At 39.3% G+C, this 20850-nt stretch overlaps 1 protein-coding gene across 2 annotated transcripts in view; it reads left to right on the forward strand.

Annotated features, from left to right (window-relative positions):
- Positions 1 to 20850, forward strand: part of LOC146137753 (uncharacterized) — a 59254-nt gene that overhangs the window by 9635 nt on the left and 28769 nt on the right. For both annotated transcript variants that reach the window (XM_083393292.1, XM_083393293.1), the window contains exons 2-11: positions 2638 to 2801; positions 4067 to 4284; positions 6681 to 6768; positions 7799 to 7869; positions 8838 to 9054; positions 11005 to 11150; positions 15702 to 15887; positions 16373 to 16503; positions 17080 to 17185; positions 17598 to 17729. In XM_083393292.1, the coding sequence (XP_083249418.1) occupies positions 2638 to 2801; positions 4067 to 4284; positions 6681 to 6768; positions 7799 to 7869; positions 8838 to 9054; positions 11005 to 11150; positions 15702 to 15887; positions 16373 to 16503; positions 17080 to 17185; positions 17598 to 17729 (1459 nt within the window). The remainder of the gene's footprint in view (positions 1 to 2637; positions 2802 to 4066; positions 4285 to 6680; positions 6769 to 7798; positions 7870 to 8837; positions 9055 to 11004; positions 11151 to 15701; positions 15888 to 16372; positions 16504 to 17079; positions 17186 to 17597; positions 17730 to 20850) is intronic.

The raw sequence follows: 20850 nt of genomic DNA on the forward strand, positions 1-20850 counted from the left end.
TCTGTCGCACACTAATGCGTTTTTTGGCCGTGAATAAATGCACTTTCGCTGTTTCGCGCCGACGTTCGACGATAGAGTGTAATTGCCACCATCGGCTGACGAAAAATGGCCAACTGAAGCCGGTCTGGCAGCTGTTAAATTATTTCGCTCAGAAATGATTTTCTTGTCAAATCGATAGATCGTAACGAAAGTTGACACCCTTTCGTTTGCGGATTTTTTTTGAAATTTGTGCGCCATAGGGGTATAGTAAATGGGTTCCTGAAACGAGTTCATTAGGCCAGGAATTTAAAACCTGAGGGTCAACAAGAAATTTATATGCGCAAAACCAGTTTTTAGGATTGTGGTAAATCGACTGTGTTTTACCAAAAAATGTTACTGTGTTTGTTTTAATTAATCATTTTTTTAAATTGTGATATCCACCCAGTAGTGGAAACGTCCCACGCATTATATTTAACAAATAATACTGAAGCAGCCAACAAGAAATTAAACTGCTTCGCACTCTGAGACTTGTAGAAAACTCTGGGCGCTGGTCTATAATCCTACCACATTGATTTTAAGACTAACGAAACAAGGTGTTAATGTTGAAATTGCAAGGAAGGTATAAATATGTCAAAAATGTAAATTAATACTTGACCCACCCCAACCCGAACCCAAACTCTCACCTTAAATATTGTTAGCAATATAAACCCCCGAACAAAAATGTGATAGGATTCTAGACGAGCGCCAAACGCTGTTCGAAGTTGGGTTAGACTCGAATTTATCGGATTCGATTCCAAACTGTTTGCACAGTAATCCAAGGCTTGCCATTTGTTTGATTTATATAGTGCGCACGAAAAATTCACGGCAGTTCATTCCAGTCAATGATTAAAAGACACACTTTCTTATCGGCGAAGATCTAAAGGCAGAAAGCTTAGTTGAAAGACTGGAAAAACGTTTGTTTCAATTTATTAAACGAAAATCACCCAAATTTCTGTTACTTACTAATTTAACCTTTTGTGACAATACTCCTGTGCAAAATAACTTTGAATCATCTCCAACTGTGCAATTTTATTCCGTTGGTTCAGTTGTGTATTGCTTTTAAATCCACTTTAAGAGTTTTTTTTAAAAGGTGTTTTTATTAAAAGGTGTTTTGAAAGGTTGTTCTAAAGCAGGCCTGCGCAACATACGGATAAGGTTGACCTTTTCTGCCGGTAATTTTATTTTTTCCCGCTTTGTATCTTGTATTGAACGATATTACGTTGCAAATAATGTGCTGTTGTGGCACTTGTTTGTACCACTTAAAGTTTTGCAGGCGCGTGGTAAAGATCAAACTCAAAACGCATAAACTAAAAACCCATGTCTGGAACTTAAAAATAGGGCTAGCACAATATTCGTAATAGCATTTCGACGACGCCGATGTTGCATGTTGCGTGAGAATCACGTTCTGTCCTATCTCCCATACACTAGAAGCAAAGTCAATATTTCGCTATCACCTTCTTATGTCTTAGACCAGAGTTACATCCTTGTACCCCGGTGCGTTAACCCTTGGAATCCGGATACCAACTCCTCTCTACGAGAATGAGTGCTATTGATTTTACCGTTTAAACTCATTAAATGCGCTCAGTAATTGATGATGTCGTTGGTGTGTCCTAATTATATGCATCTTCTGAGACATTAACAAACGTTAAATTTTTTTTCTGATAATATGCAGTTATAGAATGGTATAACTGCTGTCGTAGAATGGTATAACTGCTGTCATAGAATGGTATAACTGCTGACGCAGATAAGGTGTTTTTTGGCTACAGATCCTTTCTATCACCAAAGAGCATTTTCTCTTATTTGCATTAAGACATATTGATTTTTGTATGTGGTTCAAGGTTTAACATATATAGGCCTACTTGTTAGTGCCTTACTGTTTGTCGGTTAGCGCCACGTAATTACGTATATTCTAGATAGAAACTAAACTCCGTCTGTTGCTTTTCTCTAATACAATATAATGTTTCCCAAAGAGATGGTATATATACCCGGGGAAGTTAGTCATGAAAAAGGATGTTTTGAAAACGTTTTTCAACTTTGGCCTAAGCGTAACACTTATTTGAGTAAACCAAATCCGGGTCGGATTTTATTCGCGTTATGCGGCTTTTTATGCACTTTTCTTCTGCTATGGCAGTACCTCAAACACTTTAAAGTTTTTAGAAGCTCGAAAAATTTAGGTCGAATAAAACTGTCCTTGTTACTTTTCGAAGCGGTACTACTAGCACACAACGGATAAATCGGGGGCAAACTGGCAGGTACTAACTCATGCAAACATGATACGGCTGGATTAATTTGGCCTGCAGTTAAAAGCAAAAAAGGGTCGCACTTGGCCAGTTCGTAAACGATTTACAAAAAAAGCTGTAGAAAATTGGGATAAATTCGAGATATGACTCACCCGGGATAATTAACACAGCGCGTTTTTCGCCACTTCCAGATTTTAAGCGATTTACAAAAAAAAATCTGTTAAATATTCGGATAAAATCGAGATATGACTAAGAAACGCGTTTTTCGCCCCTTGACCAGATTTTAAGCGATTTACAAAAAAAAACTGTGAAAAATTCGGATAAATTCGAGATATGACTCACCCGGGATCGTTAACACAACCAACGCGTTTTTCACTAGGTCTTGACGAGAGTCTTCAGCGCTACTACCCACACTTCGAACGTGCCGAGGTGGTCGGGGAACAACTGCTTTCTCTCACTCACGACGACCTTCTCAGCTTGCAGATCCAGCTGGTCGGGCATCAAGAACTCATCTTGGACGCCGTAGCCCTTCTGCAACAGCTGGTAAAGTTGTATATAGTTTTTCAGCTTTGGCGACGTGTTCGTCTTCGATTGTATGTCCGGACAGAATTCTCTTTTAAAGCGTAGCGGTAAACTGTTATTTATGATCATAGCCACCCGAGCAAATTAATAAAAAAAAATGATTTTTTTACAAAAAAGGCACCATTACTGCCTTCTGGTAATTTTGCTGATTAGTTAACTGTAGTATGTAACGTTACAATAAATGAGGTTGAAACAACTCATTAACTGAGCAACAAGGTTGAAAAAGTTCTTTTTAATTTTTGGAACTTTGATTACACAAAAATTGATTCAAGCAAAAAATAAATAAATTTGAATCCTAAAGAATTTTCAATATCTCTCGGCCCTTTTGAAAAAAAAAATGACGCCCAAAAGCGCCGCGGTACCCCGGTTAAGAGTCACTGGCATAATGTGTCGTATCTCATCGTAACGCATCCGAACGTAACACATCATTTCATGTTGTATAACAATTCATCGCAATGTATCGCAACGTTCTTTTAATGCATCGAAAATTATTGCAATGCATCATGATTTGTCGAAACACATTGTTACCTATCTGACACTTATCGTAACGCATCAAAATACATCGCAATGAATTGTATCTTATCGTTAGCCTTCGTAACCTATTGTAAAACTTCCTTGCGTAGGGTAACGCATCGTAACGTGATTTCAAGCATCGTGGTGTACTATAACGTAAACTATAATTGATTTCTTGCGCACTGTAACTTTTCGTACCTACTGTTAGTCTAAAATGCCATTCCATTGGTTAAAACCTTGTCTCTATTTGTCGAGCGAATCCTCGCAGTGCACGGTAATCGAGATTAACAGTAACCGTTATGTATCTTAACGTATCGTAAAACTTCGTTACGTGTGGTAAGGCATCGCAACGCTATTCTTAGCACCCTAGTGTACTTTAACGTGGATAATACTGGATTTGAAACGCACTGTTGCTTATCGTAGTTACTGTGAATTACCCTAACGATTGTGAATAACCGTAACTGAACTTGTAGCAACGCACAAAGTCTAGCAATCGGCCGTTCTCAAACATCTTTGCACAGTGCGCCATGTGTCTATACTAATAATACAGCAATACATTAGGTAGAAAAATGTGCGAGAAAAAAAATGAGGGCATTTTCAGAATCAGCGCCCAAAACACTTCAAGAATCAATCTTTCACATTTTCGTTTAAAATTTGCTGTTGAACAGTGCAATCGGCCATTCTCAAACATCTTTGCGTCTTTCCTCCACCAGGACTATGGCCTCGACACCGAGACACTGCAGTCGCGTGCGCTTTGCCTCAAGTGCAGATGTCGCAGCCTCCGATCCAGTATCGCCACTAGGCGGCGAGAGGCCGAGGAGTACGGCTACGAAGCGGGGATTTCCCTACAGAGCGGCGCCTCCAACCAGATGCTCCACCTAGCGGCAGATGTGCTGGTCGAGGGCAAGCAACTTGTCTTGTGGTTGGACAGGTGAGTTTGTTAATGACGACTTTGGAGCATAATGGTTGGAGGTCGTAGTAAGACGTACTTAATAAGAATATCAAAGCCCATACAGAAGTAGGTATCATTTTGAACGTTTCGAAATGAATAAAAAGTTATTTGAAACGTTCAAACTGCAACCTACTTCTGTATGGGCTTTGATATTCTTATTACGTATTAATGACAACTGATCAGTTGTTTGGAGACTTGGTAGCACACATATAGTCTTATGTGGCTTGCTAGTTTTCTCTATTCGTGATTATACGTTTACATATATAAGGGCTCCCCAGTGTCTTTCGGCCTGTGGCCGGTTAAACCTTCTGGAACTTTTCGCAACTCTTCACGTTTGACAGAAATATGCAAAAACGATTTTCGTTGTATGATTTTCTGCCCGCATTTGTTGATGTAATGTGCAACTCTCAATTTAGAATTGTGTTTTATTATATTTTCACATTTAAATGTCGGAAAGAAATTATATATGTATAGTTCGGGAACCACCTGTTTACAGTTTGGCATGCAAAGAAAGAGTTCAGTAGCGAACAGTGGGCTGTAGGCATGTATTACGGTTCGATATCTCTGTACCGTGGGTATTTGGATAAACGCAGCCTTAGCGTTACCACGTAGCTTATATTTTTGTATCGCGGGAAAACCACGAGTATACTGCCGTAGGAATTTTAATTTTCTTCCAAGCATTTTCTTCTCCGTTGCCCGGAAAGCTTAGTTTTGATCACTTTGTAATACAGGAAGCAATACTGAGGCTCAATGGTATTTTGTGCTTTCGTTGTTTTATAAACCCCTGCCTCGTCCGGCGATTTGTAATTGGTGTCGTGATATCTAGGGATTTAGTTTTCGAACAGGCATATTTAAAATTGCAGTTCCCTGTTGCGAGACCACTCTGCAATGGATCTATATCAGTGATTCTCAACCGCGGCTCTCAGAGCCGCATGCGGCTCTCAACTGTACATTTTGCGGCTCTCACTAACGGAGTGAAAAATTAGTTAGCAGTAGCAGAATTGCAACAAAGGAAGTAAGAGAAACCAAAAGTGAATGAATTTGATCTGCAAGGTTCCCGAGTACGAAGTACTAATCTTACCGGGTTACTTCCGTCCGGCTCTTTAAAATAATTTTGTGGTTTGTTACGTCACAATATATTTAGTCCTGATCGACAAGCTATGGCAATAGGCAAAGCTATGGCAAACATTGTTAATTAGTTAGCCTAGGCTAGCGTAATGTATATTTGTTGTTTTCTTGTTGCTATTTTAATGTTTTTCTAATTATATGCCTACTGTTGTTTTTATGCGGCTCCTTGCAAACCTTAGGTTTGAAATGCGGCTCTGGCTCTAAAAAAGGTTGAGTATCACTGATCTATATAAATGTAAAATTGTATATAATTTAAAAAATAAACCTACTGAAATCAATACACCAGACCTGCGAGCAGATAAGACCATATTTTCGTTGTATTTCTCTATTTAAATTCTCAATTTATTCAAATTGTAAGCGTATTGCAGTTTTGCCGTTTAAAATTTTATCGCGGACCGGACTACAAATTTGGTTGCCACACAAAAACAACACAACAGGCCACTATAAAATGTTCGCCATTGCTAAAAGGCTTAATCCAGTTGTCAGGAACGGCATTAAATTGCGGACGAACGCGAGGCGTCGCTCCTCAATTTAGACATCGATGTAGCCGGACGTGATCAGAGGTCATTTCTGTTCCCGCTATCGCGTAATAGCTTATCGATTGTCGTTAAAGCGCAATGATAGAGAATCGATGATGAGTCGCGGGGGAGCTCGTTGTTCTATCCTTACATGTGCTTGGCTGTTAAACAATTCGTTCGTCAGTGTGTTTTTGTGTAAAAAAATGTTCCGCTATACGTAACACGTACCCTAAGTTTTTCTTGGAGTTGACCAAAACCTTAGTAAGTAAACACCGCAATGATACAGACTTTCCTTCCGGTGCAACCTTATATCAGCTGTTTAGTAAAAAATATATAGTAACTACCCTTTTAAACACGTTAGGACAAGGTCAAACTTTTTTTTTTAACTTGTAACTTTTATAAATACTGGTTCGCGTAGACCAGTGTCGGCATGGCAAAGTTAAGAGATGACGTTTCAAAATAAGTACAAATAGGCTTAGGAAGCCTACTGCTTCAAAAAAAGTCATACCATTGTTATTATACACAAATATTTAAATTAGGTCTTTATGTAGCCAAAAGTGGCATACCTAACGAATTACAGATACTTAATATTCTTTGTGGTTATTCGCTCAATTTCTTACAAAGGATTTTTCTAATGTACTGTGGAGATTATAGTGTGTGGTAAAATTCGCCACTGTAGGGGACGTATGAACTCTATCGCATATTTTAACCGCCTGTCTATTTCGCCAGAGCCCCTTTCAGCGCGAAGAAAGATTTCAAGGAACTGCGTCACATGATGGTCAAGCTCTGCTACGAACTGAGTGTAACGATGCAACAGGTAGGCACACAATCACCAGGATTTATTTAAACTGCGGTCACAAACCTTTGTTTTTGTCGTTTTGGCGCCCATTCTTTTGCCTTTAAAAGCACCATTGTATTTTTCTTCACGAAGAGGTAACTTGCGTATATTTGCCGTTGTTTTGTATTCGATAGGGACAACCTCATATTGATATGTTACCATCTGTTTTATAAATGGAAAAATTAAATTTGATATTGCAAGTTGGAAAGGGAAGCCTGTATTAACCAAATGTTGATTGAACGTAGTTATCCTTTTCATATGCTCTTGTTTTATTCTACTGGTTTCAATGGCTTGGTCCTGCAATTACTAATTTTTTATTATAAATTGACCAGTCGAAATTTACTTGTTTTGCCACGAAATTTACTTTGTTTTGCCACCTTTTTAATTCCCTTTAAAATAACGCAAAGTAGCGAAAAACCGAGGCGGGATCCTGCATGAAATAACAGCTGTCTTTTTAAATCCGATTCCGACGACCTTTAGCTGACTTGAATGACCTGCAGTAAGCCTTGCGTTGCACATCTCGAATTACCCCATACGACTGCTCGTTTCAGCTTACTAGAAACATGCGATATATTGTGTGTTTTTCCATGCGCAAACCTCGAAAGTACCTCGTGCATTTTGCAACGTTCGTTCCTCTCAAATTACCTCAGGAATCTCATAAAAATTTAAAAGACCATTTAAGCCAGTGGTTCTTAACCTTTTTCCTTGCTGCGCCCCTTTTAAATCACCAACCAATTCTCGCACACCCTTCTAAAATTGCTTAAAATAACAAAAACATTGTAATTTTATTTTTATACAACTAACTGATAACACAGCATCACAATACTAAAACGAGAGGTAGTTTTACATTTCCGAGGAAATAAATAAAAACAGTAATGCATTATTTTATTCTTTTTTGGGTGGGACGAAGGGGAGAGTGGTTGAGAAATCCAGCCAAACGGTGACTATACGGGTCCCTATATGTTTGCGAATTCGCGTTGTAATCTGCTGTTTTTGTTTTTCGGCGCAGAGCGTCTTCGCCTGTGTGATTGAGGACGCCACCCTTTCAATTTGCGACGAGATTGAAAACCTGGCCGACGGGTGAGTGCCCTTGCTGTTTTTAGTTTTTCATCTGCTTTCCCAGCGAACGCTGCCGAGCCTTTACTGTCTCGTTTTGCTCGACGGCTTTCAGCTTTAATTACACGGCCATAAAACACCGAGACCGGGCAATCGATAAAAAACCTGGCCTGTGCCTGCTTTTCCTGCTACTATTCTTCGACGGGTGATTTCGTTGCTTGCTTCTATGCTGGCGATCGTTCAATTATGTTCTTTCACCGTTTGGTCGTTTTTTGAATCATTGTAAAAACGGAAAAGTCATGTGTGTCGTATATTTGTTGTTCATTTTCTAATTGTTTTCCCTCAAAAAATAGAATAAGAAAAATGCCATAAGCTATATGCATGTGAAACAATTTTGCGTTAGCCAAAACGTTAGACTACCTTAACAAAAACAAACCGAAATGACACTTCCCTAAACAAAAAAGAGCCCAATTCCTCGACAAAAGGTCCTAGCTTGCTTTTTTATTGGCAATTTCGGCAAAATAGCGTTTGACAGGCTATTTTGCTTGTGCTATTACACATAGATTTGCTGTTTAAGATTTTTTCCTTTTTTGGGTGCCTTATTTGACAGACTCCTTTCGACAGGTTTATTTTCCGAAATGCTTTAAACGAAAAGTTAAAATTATCGAATTTTTAAAAACTAAAATTCAATTTAAATCAAATCAGGTGTAGTTACTTAATTGGTTATTTTCTGGAAAAAACAACAACAACAAAAATACTTCGCATAACGCAGTGTTTTTAATAAAATCGAAAATTAGTTGCAAACTAAAGTAAAATGAAACAAAAATTAGATATAAACTGAAAATCGAGCATTGGATTATTTTGAAAGAACAGATCTCAAATATGGGGAAATTGCTTTAATTCGTCTTATTAAACAACTATAAATACCGATTTTTTAATACCCTCATTAACCCAAAATTCAAATTTGCATCCGTCATTGTTGCGTCACACAGTATCGTCCAATCAAACGAGCCGCTCACGATACAGCCGGTCACCTTGGAGATCCTGACACTGAGAGACGTCGACCCGAAGGAAGGCCTCGGCCTCTTCATCAAGGTCACCTTCGAAGGTCACCACGTGGTCACCGGCACCCGTTCCGGTTCGGTGGCGTCCAAGGCGCGCCGTATTACGTCAGGAGACGAGGTCGTGGCCGTGAACGGCAAGGCTGTGGTAAGGTTGTGTTCAATTATTTATCTTGAGCCTTGTTTTCTTTTTTTGCTAGCGCCATGAGCAAAATGTTAAGCGGTTTTTGATTGTCACTGTGTGTCTCGAGAAACTAGCTTGACTAGCAAAAAAAAAACATTGTAAGGTAATATTATGTATCAATAGAATTGAAAATCATTGGTATCAGTGCGTTTATTCCGTCGTGAGAACCCAGTGTTGTTCTGACTCAAGTCAATTACTTTTCTTAAGTGCGCATTTTTAGTCTACAACTTAACATCAGTGACGTGAGAACCCAGTGTTGTTCTGACTCAAGTCAATTACTTTTCTTAAGTGCGCATTTTTAGTCTACAACTTAACATCAGTGAGCTTAATTCACTGTTTTTAATGACTTGACTTAAGTCTTTTGGCAATATGACTTGATTTGACTTAAGTCTTTGTGACAATGTGTTGAAATGAAAAGAAGTGTTTTCTTTAGGCCTTTTTAAATAATTGGGGAATGTATCTCAATTTTTGAACGTAAAGCAATTTTCTTGCTGTTTATTGCGTTTATATATGTTATTTTTTACTTAGTTATTGCTCATAGTCCGACGATTTCACCAGTTTTAATTGTTTAGGATTTCAGTTTTAAAACAAGGACTTGACTTGAAGTTGACTTGCTCTTATTATGACTTGACTTGGGCAACCAATGACTTGGACTGGGACACTTTGCGCTTTTTGAAAATACTCGATTTTAACCTTTTTTTGAAAAAAGGTCGATTTTGATTATTTTGCGAATGAATAGACTGGGACTTCAAGTCATTTAAAAAAAATGTTAGCAGCACTATATAAACCACTTCTCTATAGTTTTTGTGCGAAAAAAAAACTACGACCCTAAACGCTTGTGTGTTTCTATTCTAATCTCTGTGTCAAGTAAAAAAAGTTCATTAGAGCGACCACGCTTGCACGCCTGCCAATCGTGACATGAGATTCTATTTCTCGTCGAAAATGTATCTCCCGTGTAGGCGTGAAACCCGTAAACCAATCACGTGTCGTAAAAACGACATTAAATATCGATTTTTTTCTCGCTTTCTTATACGCAGCATGTAAACGAAACAGCTGCCGGGTAAAGCCCGCTGAAGGTTTTTTAATATTTAAACTTCGATTATTTTGGTTTTGCTGGGATTAAGTATCTCGTTGATCTGTGCAGCGCGCGCACCCCATATAGATTTCACCGTCGCTTTCTTATTGTGCCATTAATATTGAATGCAGCCTTGTTCGGATGATAAAGTGTATTGCTGCCAGTTGAGTCCTGTACGCCAACTGGAAACGTGTTTTCACGAGACATAAGGCCACGCTTTATGCAGAGAACTGCCGAAGCCGATCGCTGGGTATCCCTGCAATGCAATAATCTAGTGACCTTAAATAAACGACGACTGAAGTATACTGGCGAATCTCTCATACTTCAACTTAGGAATGGAAATCAGTATAATTATATTTGTTGCATATCTCCACAAATTCCGACCAATACAGAGTAGGACCAGACTTGCACATTAATATTAAATTGTGAGACTTTTTACGTATTACGCAAATTGTTATTTTAAGAATTGCGTTTGTACGGTACTTTTTTGTGTGGTTCACATACTATCAATCAGTGGTTCCCGACTAGCACCCTGGGGTTTATTTTCTTCTGCTCCATTTTCTTATGCTTAATTTCTTATGCTGATCTTCGTGTGCGATTTCCAAATTAAATTTTATTTGATTGTGTTCTTCCATTTCACTTGGAGTGACATTACAGCACCGAACGAAATACTAGTGGGGTGTCGCGTTCTATTCACTATTCCTATGGTATGCCGTACGCTATAAAATGTATAAGACCACTGCTTAAAGTAATTGCAAAATGCTAGCATTTCCCCGCTTAAGCACCGTTCATCCTGATCATTAAACTTCCTCCTACTTAACTCCATGTGTCCTTCCCAGATCGGCTGGTCCCTCGGCTCCCTGGTGTCCTCTCTCAAGGAGCACCCCCATCAGGTGAGCCTCCTCATGAAGAAGAGGCCGCAGAACGCGTCCAGCTCCTCCTCCAACCTCCTTGCTCTCATGCAAAGACAGGAGCAGAATGATAGGTCAGTGCCGTGCTTTAAGTTGAAACGTATGCGAGGACAATACTGCATTTTGTGATATACTACTAGTTCATTGTTTCCTATTTTAAAGCATATAAGAAAACGTTTTCCATTGTGCTTTTGCTTTTTAGTTGTGGAAGGTGATAAAACTAAAAGTTAAGTTGTCTGATTAAGCGTTGGGATATACTTAAGTTTATCGGCTTAATTCGGGTAAAAGACTTGCATACGTTTTTAGGTATATGATAAAGTTTGGATTATTTCAAAATATTCTACACAGTCTGTTTTGTCCAAAATTACCCAGTGCTTTAAATGGTTTGGTGTTAGTACCAACAAAAGTTAATAGACACTAGAGTTATCGCAGTTCATTTCCGTCCGTCACGACAAACACCTCTCTAGAGATTTTAATATTCCCTCTCCGTATGAAATTTAAAATCCAAATCAATATTCCCCGATAGAGCTATAAACTATATAAAACCTTAACCAAGACTGGCGTTTCGCCGTCGATTACCAATATCCTTGTCGCCAAACACTTTTTGGAAAAATCGTTCTAGACATGTTTTGCTTATCTAGTTCTGCTCAATACTGCGAAGGCCGCTTAAAACAACCCGAGTCCGACATGCATTATCATGCAACTCACAAACCGTAGCTTAAAAACCACAAACCGTAGCTTAAATTCAAACTATTCTACCCATATGCTACTCCACCTTTACGATTAAGTTTTGCGAGTTACGGCTCCGACTCCGCGGTCCTGGTTTGCTCCACCGTCCACCCAAAGCTCCATGTTTGAGCACAACTGACGAAAAATCTCCCAATTGCGTCGCACTCATCAATCGTTTGCCGGCGAAAAGCCAACAAAATCAGCTGCACTTTTAAATCGTTGTAAAAAACATGAAAATCTTTGAAGAGAGTATTCCTTTATCCCACCCCGTTTACAAGGGAACACACAGTAAGACCTACAAGACAATTTTAGACGTTGTTACGGCTATTAGGCATTAGTCCTATTTTGGTCTTATATTCCGAACTGTTCGATGTTGATGTTCTTCATATTTCTGTCTTATGACTGGAGTCTGCTTACAAGCCAGCGGTGAGAATCTAACAAATAATGTTGTCCGCCAAAGCCCTTACAAGTAGAGACTTTTCACAAACCGACTATCAAAGAGGGGTGGTTGTTTTGTCGTTTTCACATTCGGGAAGCACACTCGTCAGCGACAACCCCCTCTCCCCCTCCCCCCAAAAAAATGTCCAAATACGCGCCAGAATCTGGGTTCTTTGCAAGGCCGACCGACCGCCTACGCATCGCCGCTGATGAATAATTGATGTTTTGAAATCTCGCGAGTCGCCCGACAGTCAATTCCGGTCCCGGTCTTATCGCGCGTCAGGCCGTAATGGCTCCTGGCCCGTTCCGACGCAGCCGCAGGTCAGACGCCCCCCCCAAAACCCCTGTTTTTCGGCAGTGATGTTTAGCTGCAGATTCATACGCTGGTTCATTTTGTTTTTGGCCTCGTTTTTAAGGACACTTGGCCTGTTTTTGCCTTTCCGGTTGTTGTTCAAAGGTGTTATAATTATGTACAAGTGTACAAAGGACAGTTTTTTTATTAATGTCTGATTGGGGTGATAAATGCCCAGGTTGAGTTTTTGGGTGTTTTTTCCTAAATGACCAAATTGTTTTAAATCGTTCACCTTGAAAATTTAAATCAACCCACGAAGTAACAAACTCATACGACAAACGTTTCTATACTTAAAAAAATTTCCAGGCTGAATTTCCAAGTTGCCACAAACAACTGTATACCCACCCAGGTGTGCCAATCCGGGATTATTTATAAGACTTGTGCTTATTTTGAAGTACATTGTCTCAAAAAAGACGAATGTGGTTAGTTTTAAGTTGTGTGCTTAGTTTGTCCCACTTATATATTTCTAATGATTTATTTTCGACCTATTAATTCTATTTACAAATAGGCTATTAGCCCAACTTTGACAGCTCTTAAATGTTTTAAACTAAGAATTTCGCTTCAGCTTGTAATAAATATTTACAGTTGGTTAAGCAACAACTCAATATAGAGCAGCGTGCCTATCTTTTCGCCCTGGCAGATGGTAACCCCGTGTATACCCCACAAACGCGTGGGCCGCCTTGCGCAACGCGAGTAAGCCGGCACGTAAAACAACCCGGGCCTGTCCGACCAGTGTCGTGCATATATTTTGCGTTTCGCGGTGTGTACACGGCTTGCTAATGGACTTTTTTCGCATTTGCCCCGCCTAGTCCCCTGGGCCTTCTGCTCACTCGGGAGAAAATCACGTTTTCAGTCCTGAAAAGCTCGTAGTCCCGACCAGTTCCCTACAATTCGCTGCTTATCTGCACGTAGATGCGGTCCGGGACTACGAATTAGAACGCGAAATCCACACCAGTTGGAGCGGGGTTTGGTTGAAACAACAATGTTATTTTTTGGTCTAATTAGCAACGCTTTTTGCCTAGAGTTCGTTTTATTGGCCTTTTCGCCTTATGTAGTAAATTACGAAATCAATTCCTCCCAAAACAATGTTTTTTACATTGAAATTAAAAAATGTGCTGTTTTTTTTTAAAGAGAACACTTTTGGCCGATAGAATGTACGTCATTGTCCTTTTTCCTTGTTTTACATTTATGGAAAATTAAGACCTTAATACGAATTGTATCGCTGAATCTGCTCCTTTGTATACCGACAAAAGTAGTGACACTTATGCCGACAACTTGTTTTTTTTCATTGCCTTATTCTTGCTTTACAAATTTTGTATTTTGTTAAATCAAGGAATGGACATTTTGTTTTATTTGTGGATTGTAATAGGCTGCACAAATTTCGTAGTCAAAATTCTTTATTTTAAATATCGCGTTTTTCAGTTAGTGTTCGTAAAGCAATATTTAAAATTTTGCTTTACTGAAAAAACTGAAAAGGGAGAACACACAATAAGACCTATAGAAGGCACAAGTACCTAAAGCAAAAAAATATATATAAAACCATAGTATTAAGACCAACGACATAATAAAGCCAAATACACAGTAATATCCACGACGGAATAAGAACGTATCGCATGAATAAGACCTAAATTCGTGGGAATAAGGCTAAATGGCCAAAATAACCCCTGAAACTGAAGGGAGAGTATGGGGCAACTGGGGTTCATGGGTCTGGCTGGCATCGGTCGTTTTGGTGTCAACGTTTGGGCTTCCTAGTTTGAATGGCGTCGTTTGGGCGCCGCTGTTTTGCCACCGGATTATTCCGTTTTAGACGGTACTACGACCAATATAGTTATTACTTTTTTTTAGTCTTGTTCCGAAATGTGTTTTGTTCTGACGTTGATGTTGTTCTTGTTTTGAAATCCCTGAAAAGGTAATGTAAAACGCGGTTGAATCATTTTAATCTACGTCTCAATGAGTCATATCCGTCGTGCCTCGCTGTTTCAGTTTATTCGGGCTGTACATTTCATTATATTCTATAGCGATATATTCTATATGAACAAGTTGTGTACGCTTAGAGTGCAATAAATCCAGAACAATTGTCCAATACATAGCATACAGTTCATGCGTGTTGTGTGAATTTCGCTTGTTTTGTGACACTACACTAAAGCACCTGTTGAAAACGCTCGTGGTGCACCACCATATCCATAAGGGTGCCGTAAGCGTGGTTGGCACCAACGTCCTTACGCTGATAAAATACAAGACACACAAAGTTCCACTCAACTTTTATTTACCAACACACATGCCCCATTGAGTGTTATTCGCCAGGTTTAGGGCTTGTTCTAAAACAGTTAGGAACAGTTTTGTCGTATATATTTTTGCGCATTTGATTATATAATATCGTTGTTGCTAATACTATGATGTTGTTAAATAGTTAACGCCACAACAATCAAATTAGTAAATTTACCGATCAAATGTAAGGTTTTCGGTTTGTTATGCAAAAAATTGTTTTACGGTAAAAGACAGTCTTACTTTCCTCCGTCGATCATTTAATTTGAAAAAAATTGCTTTTCGAGGCATAAAGTGTTGCGTTAGATTGTATACCGTAATAGCTTAAATGCATAAACTAATTTAAAATCGGATCGGCACCGATACAACACTATAGTATCGGATGAGTAGCCATCTTACATCTTAAAATCAGGTATCGTATCCGATCCGATATTATCGAACACCCCTAACTGACTGGGGCTACATCAGTGGTTTAAACCGAGGTGCCGCGGCACTCTTAGAGTGCCAGTTTTAACGCTCAAGGGCTTCGAGAGATATTTCAAATTCTTTAGGAGTTAAGAATTTTGCTCTATTGGTAAGCTTCTTTTATTTGTGTAAAATAAAAGTGCCAAAAGGTAAAAATTTCAACCTTGTTGCACAGTTAATGTGCTGTTTCCATCTCGATAAATGTAGCGTTACAGTTAACCACTCAGCAAAAATACAACAGGTGTGCCGCAAACGTTTTATAATTTATGTAGGGTGCCGCAAGCCAAAAAAGATTGCGAAACACTGGGTTACATACACTTCAGATTAAGAACTTCTGCTACAATCTAACTAAACAACAACTTTTTTATCTTTCCAGATCCCGTCAGATGCGGACCTCGGCCCCGGTGAAGAGGATCAGCCTCCCTGCCTCCGCTCTTCCACCAGGACTTCGGGAGGACTCGCGGACCCCACCTCCTCCTGCCGGGAGCTGGTCACGTGATCGGCAGGCCGACACCTCATTGGACAGAATTTCAAACGCGAGTGGGAACGGCTACCCACCAAGGTGAGTGATTTATGGGAAGATGGATTTTTTTTTACAAAATATACCAGGAAAACATCATCCAAAAAAATCTCTTTCCAATTTTGTTTTTAAATATGGATTGAACTGATCTTCTTGAACTTTTATTGAGTTGTTAATAAAAAAGTGACGTTTTTAGCTAGCGTTGTTTCAAAATTACCATGCATACTCTTGACCAAACTTATGTGACCCACCGAATCATTTAGACCTGGAAAGAGTAAATCTAGTTGTAAATATACTCCTAAGAAAGAAATAACATAAAAATCCAAGCTGGCGTCGTGACACAGTTGAGTAGGTATAACCAACGCATTGTTTTCTCTGTATGACTCACCAATCCACATGAAACGCCTGAAAAATTTGAATCTAGTTGTAAATAAAATATACTTCTAAACAAAAAGCATTAGGAAATCCAAGCTGGTGTTGTGTCATAGTTCAGTAATTATAACCAACGCATTGTTTTCTTTGCTCAGGGGCTACAGCAAGTCAATCAACTCGATCGAGTCGAACAACTCGTCATCTAACGCTCGCTACTCGTCTTCGTCAAACTCGAGTCGCTTCACGCCAGCGGAAAGATCACGTCAGTCGAGTCTCTTGCGAGGAGGTAAAGAAATATTCATAATTTTCTTCTAAAATCGTTGTTTACCTGTTCCTGCACTTAATGTTTTTTATACCGTACTCGATTAACTGGCAAATCGGGAAAATCCAACTTTTCGTAACTCGGTCGATTTGTTTATCTACAACTACGTGTAGATGAATTTGCCGGAAGTGTCGTAACATACAACATACCACGGTTTAAAAAAAAGTTGTATTCACTGTCAAGTGTAGTTGTGTAGCGTAGCAATTGATAAAAAAGTATATAAATTTGACTCAGACTTATCGCACTGTTTTGGACGGCATGCTTTTTGCTCACATAGCAACTCTTCGGATTACACTAGAAACGCTTTACCATCTCTAATTTGACCATTGATTGTTTAGAAACCCAAAAAACGGTAACATTACTTCTGTTTACCAAAAAAGTGTTGTCTAATGTGTGTCTAATCTAACCTTTTGTCGTGCCCCAAACTTAGCTCTACCAGCTTGCCACTGTAAACTCGGTATCATCTGAAATACTTTAAATGTTTTACCCGCAATTTAGGATTCCTTTCATTTCACAACGAAATTTTCACTTTTGTTCCAGGAGGAGCCGACTCTCCTCTCATCTCCTCTTCTCTCCACGAGGAACCTGCGAGTCCGATCAACCTCCTCAACCTTCCACCACCACCAGCCGAACCCTACCTCCCAAAGTGAGTCCTCGTCTGCTTTATTTGAATAACTGAATAACTCTATCCAGTTGTCAAATTCGACGAATTAGGGCGATATGTTCAATTTTAGAATTGGATTTAAATTGTGAAATTTGTGTGCTTACAATTTACTTAAAACTTGTTTTACATTTTTCGGAAACCGATCTTTTCTTAAACTGAATTAAGCACCGGGCGTTTTGTTCTAACTTTACATACGAGCCTTTGTCATTGCCGAGTTTTTCATAAGTTATTACAACTCATTTTTTTATTGAACTTGAATTGAGAACATGAAAAATGACACTGCATGACACTGCATGGTCTTCATACAATTTTGGATATAGAACTAAAAACCTTACTGCAAATACAGACGACCGATGTAAATAACAGTGAACCACAGTTACACGTGTTTTTTCAGGGGCGACCCCAGCAAGTTGATGGTGGACCGGCACGACGCCACCAAGCGGTCACAGTCGCCCAACTCGATGCTGGACACCGAACACCAGAGGCGCCACACAGTCATCGGCGACTCGATGGCAGACGAGGCTTGGTGAGTGGAGATAAGCAAGTTCCTGTTATTTTAGCTTGGCGCTTTGTTCGAACGACACGTTTTAAAGGCGATTTAAAAAAACCAACCACTTTTGCTACATGTCCGCATAGTTGCTCTTGCTGGTTTTAAATAGGTGTTGAGTTTATTTTTGTTTGGTTCTCAGCTGATGTCGGTTGATTTTGTTTCATCTTTAATGCTGTCAGATTTTAGAAAAGGGTTTAAAGAGGATTGTTGGGCGCTTTGTTTAAATGACACGTTTTAAAGGTGATTTGATAAAAAAACCAAGGACCTGTGCAACATGTTCGCATATTTGTTCTTCCGGGTTTTGTGCAGATATTTTTTTTTATTTTTTTTTTTGCAGATAGGTTTGTTTTGTTTGCTTCATGCCAGCTGATAAACTAGATTTGGCAAATTAGGGATTGTTTGGTTTGCATTTCAATGCTCATAAAGCTTTGTGCAGCGAGCCCGTCGTTCTGGACATACTGTACTTTGATGTGTTTATTTAAGTTGCACAATCTTTTATACGATTGCTGAGTTAATACATTTGGTCGGCAATTTTTTTTGTTTCAGTTTAGACTTGGGGTATGACGTGTAAAGATCTATGCCTTGTTTCAAGGTTAGTCCTATTGTTACGGCAAGCGTGAGCAAACAATTTATGGTCAGGTTTTTTCTTAGAATTTTAATTATTTGAGGACAAAGTCTTTTCAAGGTGCTAGATTGAAATCTGCCACGAAAATGCGAAAAAAAAGAAATAAATTATCAAACGATTTTTAAGTGACCGCAAAGTTTCACATGTTAAAGCTTCATAATTTTTCAGCAAAAACGCGAATTCGCTATAACCAGTGTTTAGTTATCACAACGCTTTGACCAAAACTATGACTAAATGCTGTGCATGTGCGTAAAGGCACGACGTGCAATTTAGCCATTTTTGCTTTACAACTTTTTATTTTAGTCAATTTACCGAAATAGCACAAATTCGTGCTATGTTTAGCAGCCAATTCAATGCATTATTTGTGTATGATAGTTCTTACAATACAGCTTTCATGTGAGTTTTATTATACGGAAAAATTTCAGCAACAAACAATATTATTGTGCACCAGAATGTGCCCATAAATATATGAATCCTTTTGTGGGCCACAAACTACCAGAAAAAAAAATCAGAACAAAATGACTCTATATGACAGCAACTCAAGAGTTTTAGGTAAAAGTCAAACAAGTAGATGTTCGTTTAAAGGACAATATATCTCAAGTGCTGTTATACCTCACTTATTTCGAAAAGATTCGTTTGAAACTCTAGGTTTTACTTTTTGTATTTTTTGACCTAGAGAAACGGGAATCGAAACCTAAACCCTACTAACAAGCTTACGTTATCAACAAAAGCCACGTCAAATATATCGTTTCGACAAACAAATAAATCTCTAAATTTGAAAACCGGAGTAAACTACAGAATGAGACTTATGTTAAATGAATACACTCCACACTGTTGCTACCGGGCATAATATTAATCATAAAACAGTTCCTCTTGTAATTGTAATTGTTAGTCAACGTTTCGACAACCTATTTAAAGTCGCCTTCTTCAGGTTAACGACATCGAACACTCGTAACACAAAAGGAATGTGTATTTTGCCTAAAACGGCATCTTCAGTTCCTGTAATTACAACACGGAAAAGTTATTGGCAACAGTTACTTTGCCAATGTACGCCCGCATAACCTATTCTCTACGGTCGCTTCTCGGCCTTTTGAAAATACCAACGACTTTTAGCAAGTCAGCCTCGTTGATCTTGCGGGTTTTGTTTAGATATTAGGTTTGTCTTTGGTTTGTTTTGTGTCAACTGGTAGTGGTTGTTTTGCTTTCATCTGAAAATGCTGTCAGATTTTAGTACAGGGTATGAAATGGCTTGTTGGGTGCTTACCGTGCTTTGGTAAAATGACACGTTTAAAAGGCGATTTTAAAATAACCATATGGCGATTTTAAAAAATTACCTAACGCGATCGGCGCGAATCGAGACGCCCATTGTTTCGTCATAACCGCGCTTTGCCCAGGCATTCGAGCGCAGTTGAGTAAGAGCACAGCGGAAGTCACCCGTGAGTTAGCGTTTCCCACAGGGCTGCCTGCCACGCCGACTCCGCTTCTTTCTGTTTCTGCAGCAGGTGTGTCGAGCCGGGAGAGCCTATGCCGTTTGCCTGTCGCTCTTAAGTCTGTTAAAAGTTGTGGCTGTGATCTTTCGGAGCCTTTAAACTGAAAAAGCGACGGTGCGACTTTGGGATGTGCTCGACGCCGCACAATCAAACGAGTGCCTCTTGAAGAGTTCGTAAACTGGGCTGTTTAGGTTCGATTGGTTTTAATCTTAGATACGAAATGTGTTGTACCAAAAATGGTTCAATACGCATTTTTATGTTAATTTTTAGATATATATAGTTGCCTGACAGTCTTCTATCGTAGAGCAATCTTTGGAAACCTGGACAGAACTTGATAATGAATTGCAAAGCCACAAAGGTCGATTAGATGGACATCAGGTCGATTAGCTCGACCTTATTGGGTTTGCAATTCATATTCAAGCTGCATTACAGATCCGTGCATAGTATACTTAACCTAAGTATATTGGACAGAACTGTTTTCGTTAGTAACTCGTGTTATTGATACCAACTCCAGCTCTATGAGCAAACGGTCTTTTCGCTTTCCATGTGCTATTTTTCTTTCGAAATAAGTTGCTATATATCAATTGAATAGTGAATCTTTACCGGGAGTTGAATTTATAACAGTTGCGCCTCCTTCGGTTGTGTCATTACTTCCAAAAACAAGGTCTACGTTATCGCAAGTATAGCAAACCCAAAGAAGGGGTCACGGAATTTGGGCTTGGAAGAGGCGCATATCCTTTTTTGTGCCCCTATGACAGTGATTCCACTATACAAATGGGCCCCGGGCAAACTGCAGCGGCGGAACTAGTTCTGCTCTGTCTCTCTCTTTGTTGTTGGCGTTTGGTGACGATGAAATCATGCGATTGTGTCCTGTACCGGTGCGCTATTGCCTGTGCTCAGTGTGCTGCCTTGATACTGCTGCGGCACTGCTAAGTCGTACACTAGGCTATTTGTTTTTTCAATTTTATCGCGTCCCGGTCGA

Source organism: Ascidiella aspersa, chromosome 7 (genome assembly GCF_963924565.1).
Source record: "Ascidiella aspersa chromosome 7, kaAscAspe10.2, whole genome shotgun sequence".
Classification (NCBI taxonomy): domain Eukaryota; kingdom Metazoa; phylum Chordata; class Ascidiacea; order Phlebobranchia; family Ascidiidae; genus Ascidiella; species Ascidiella aspersa.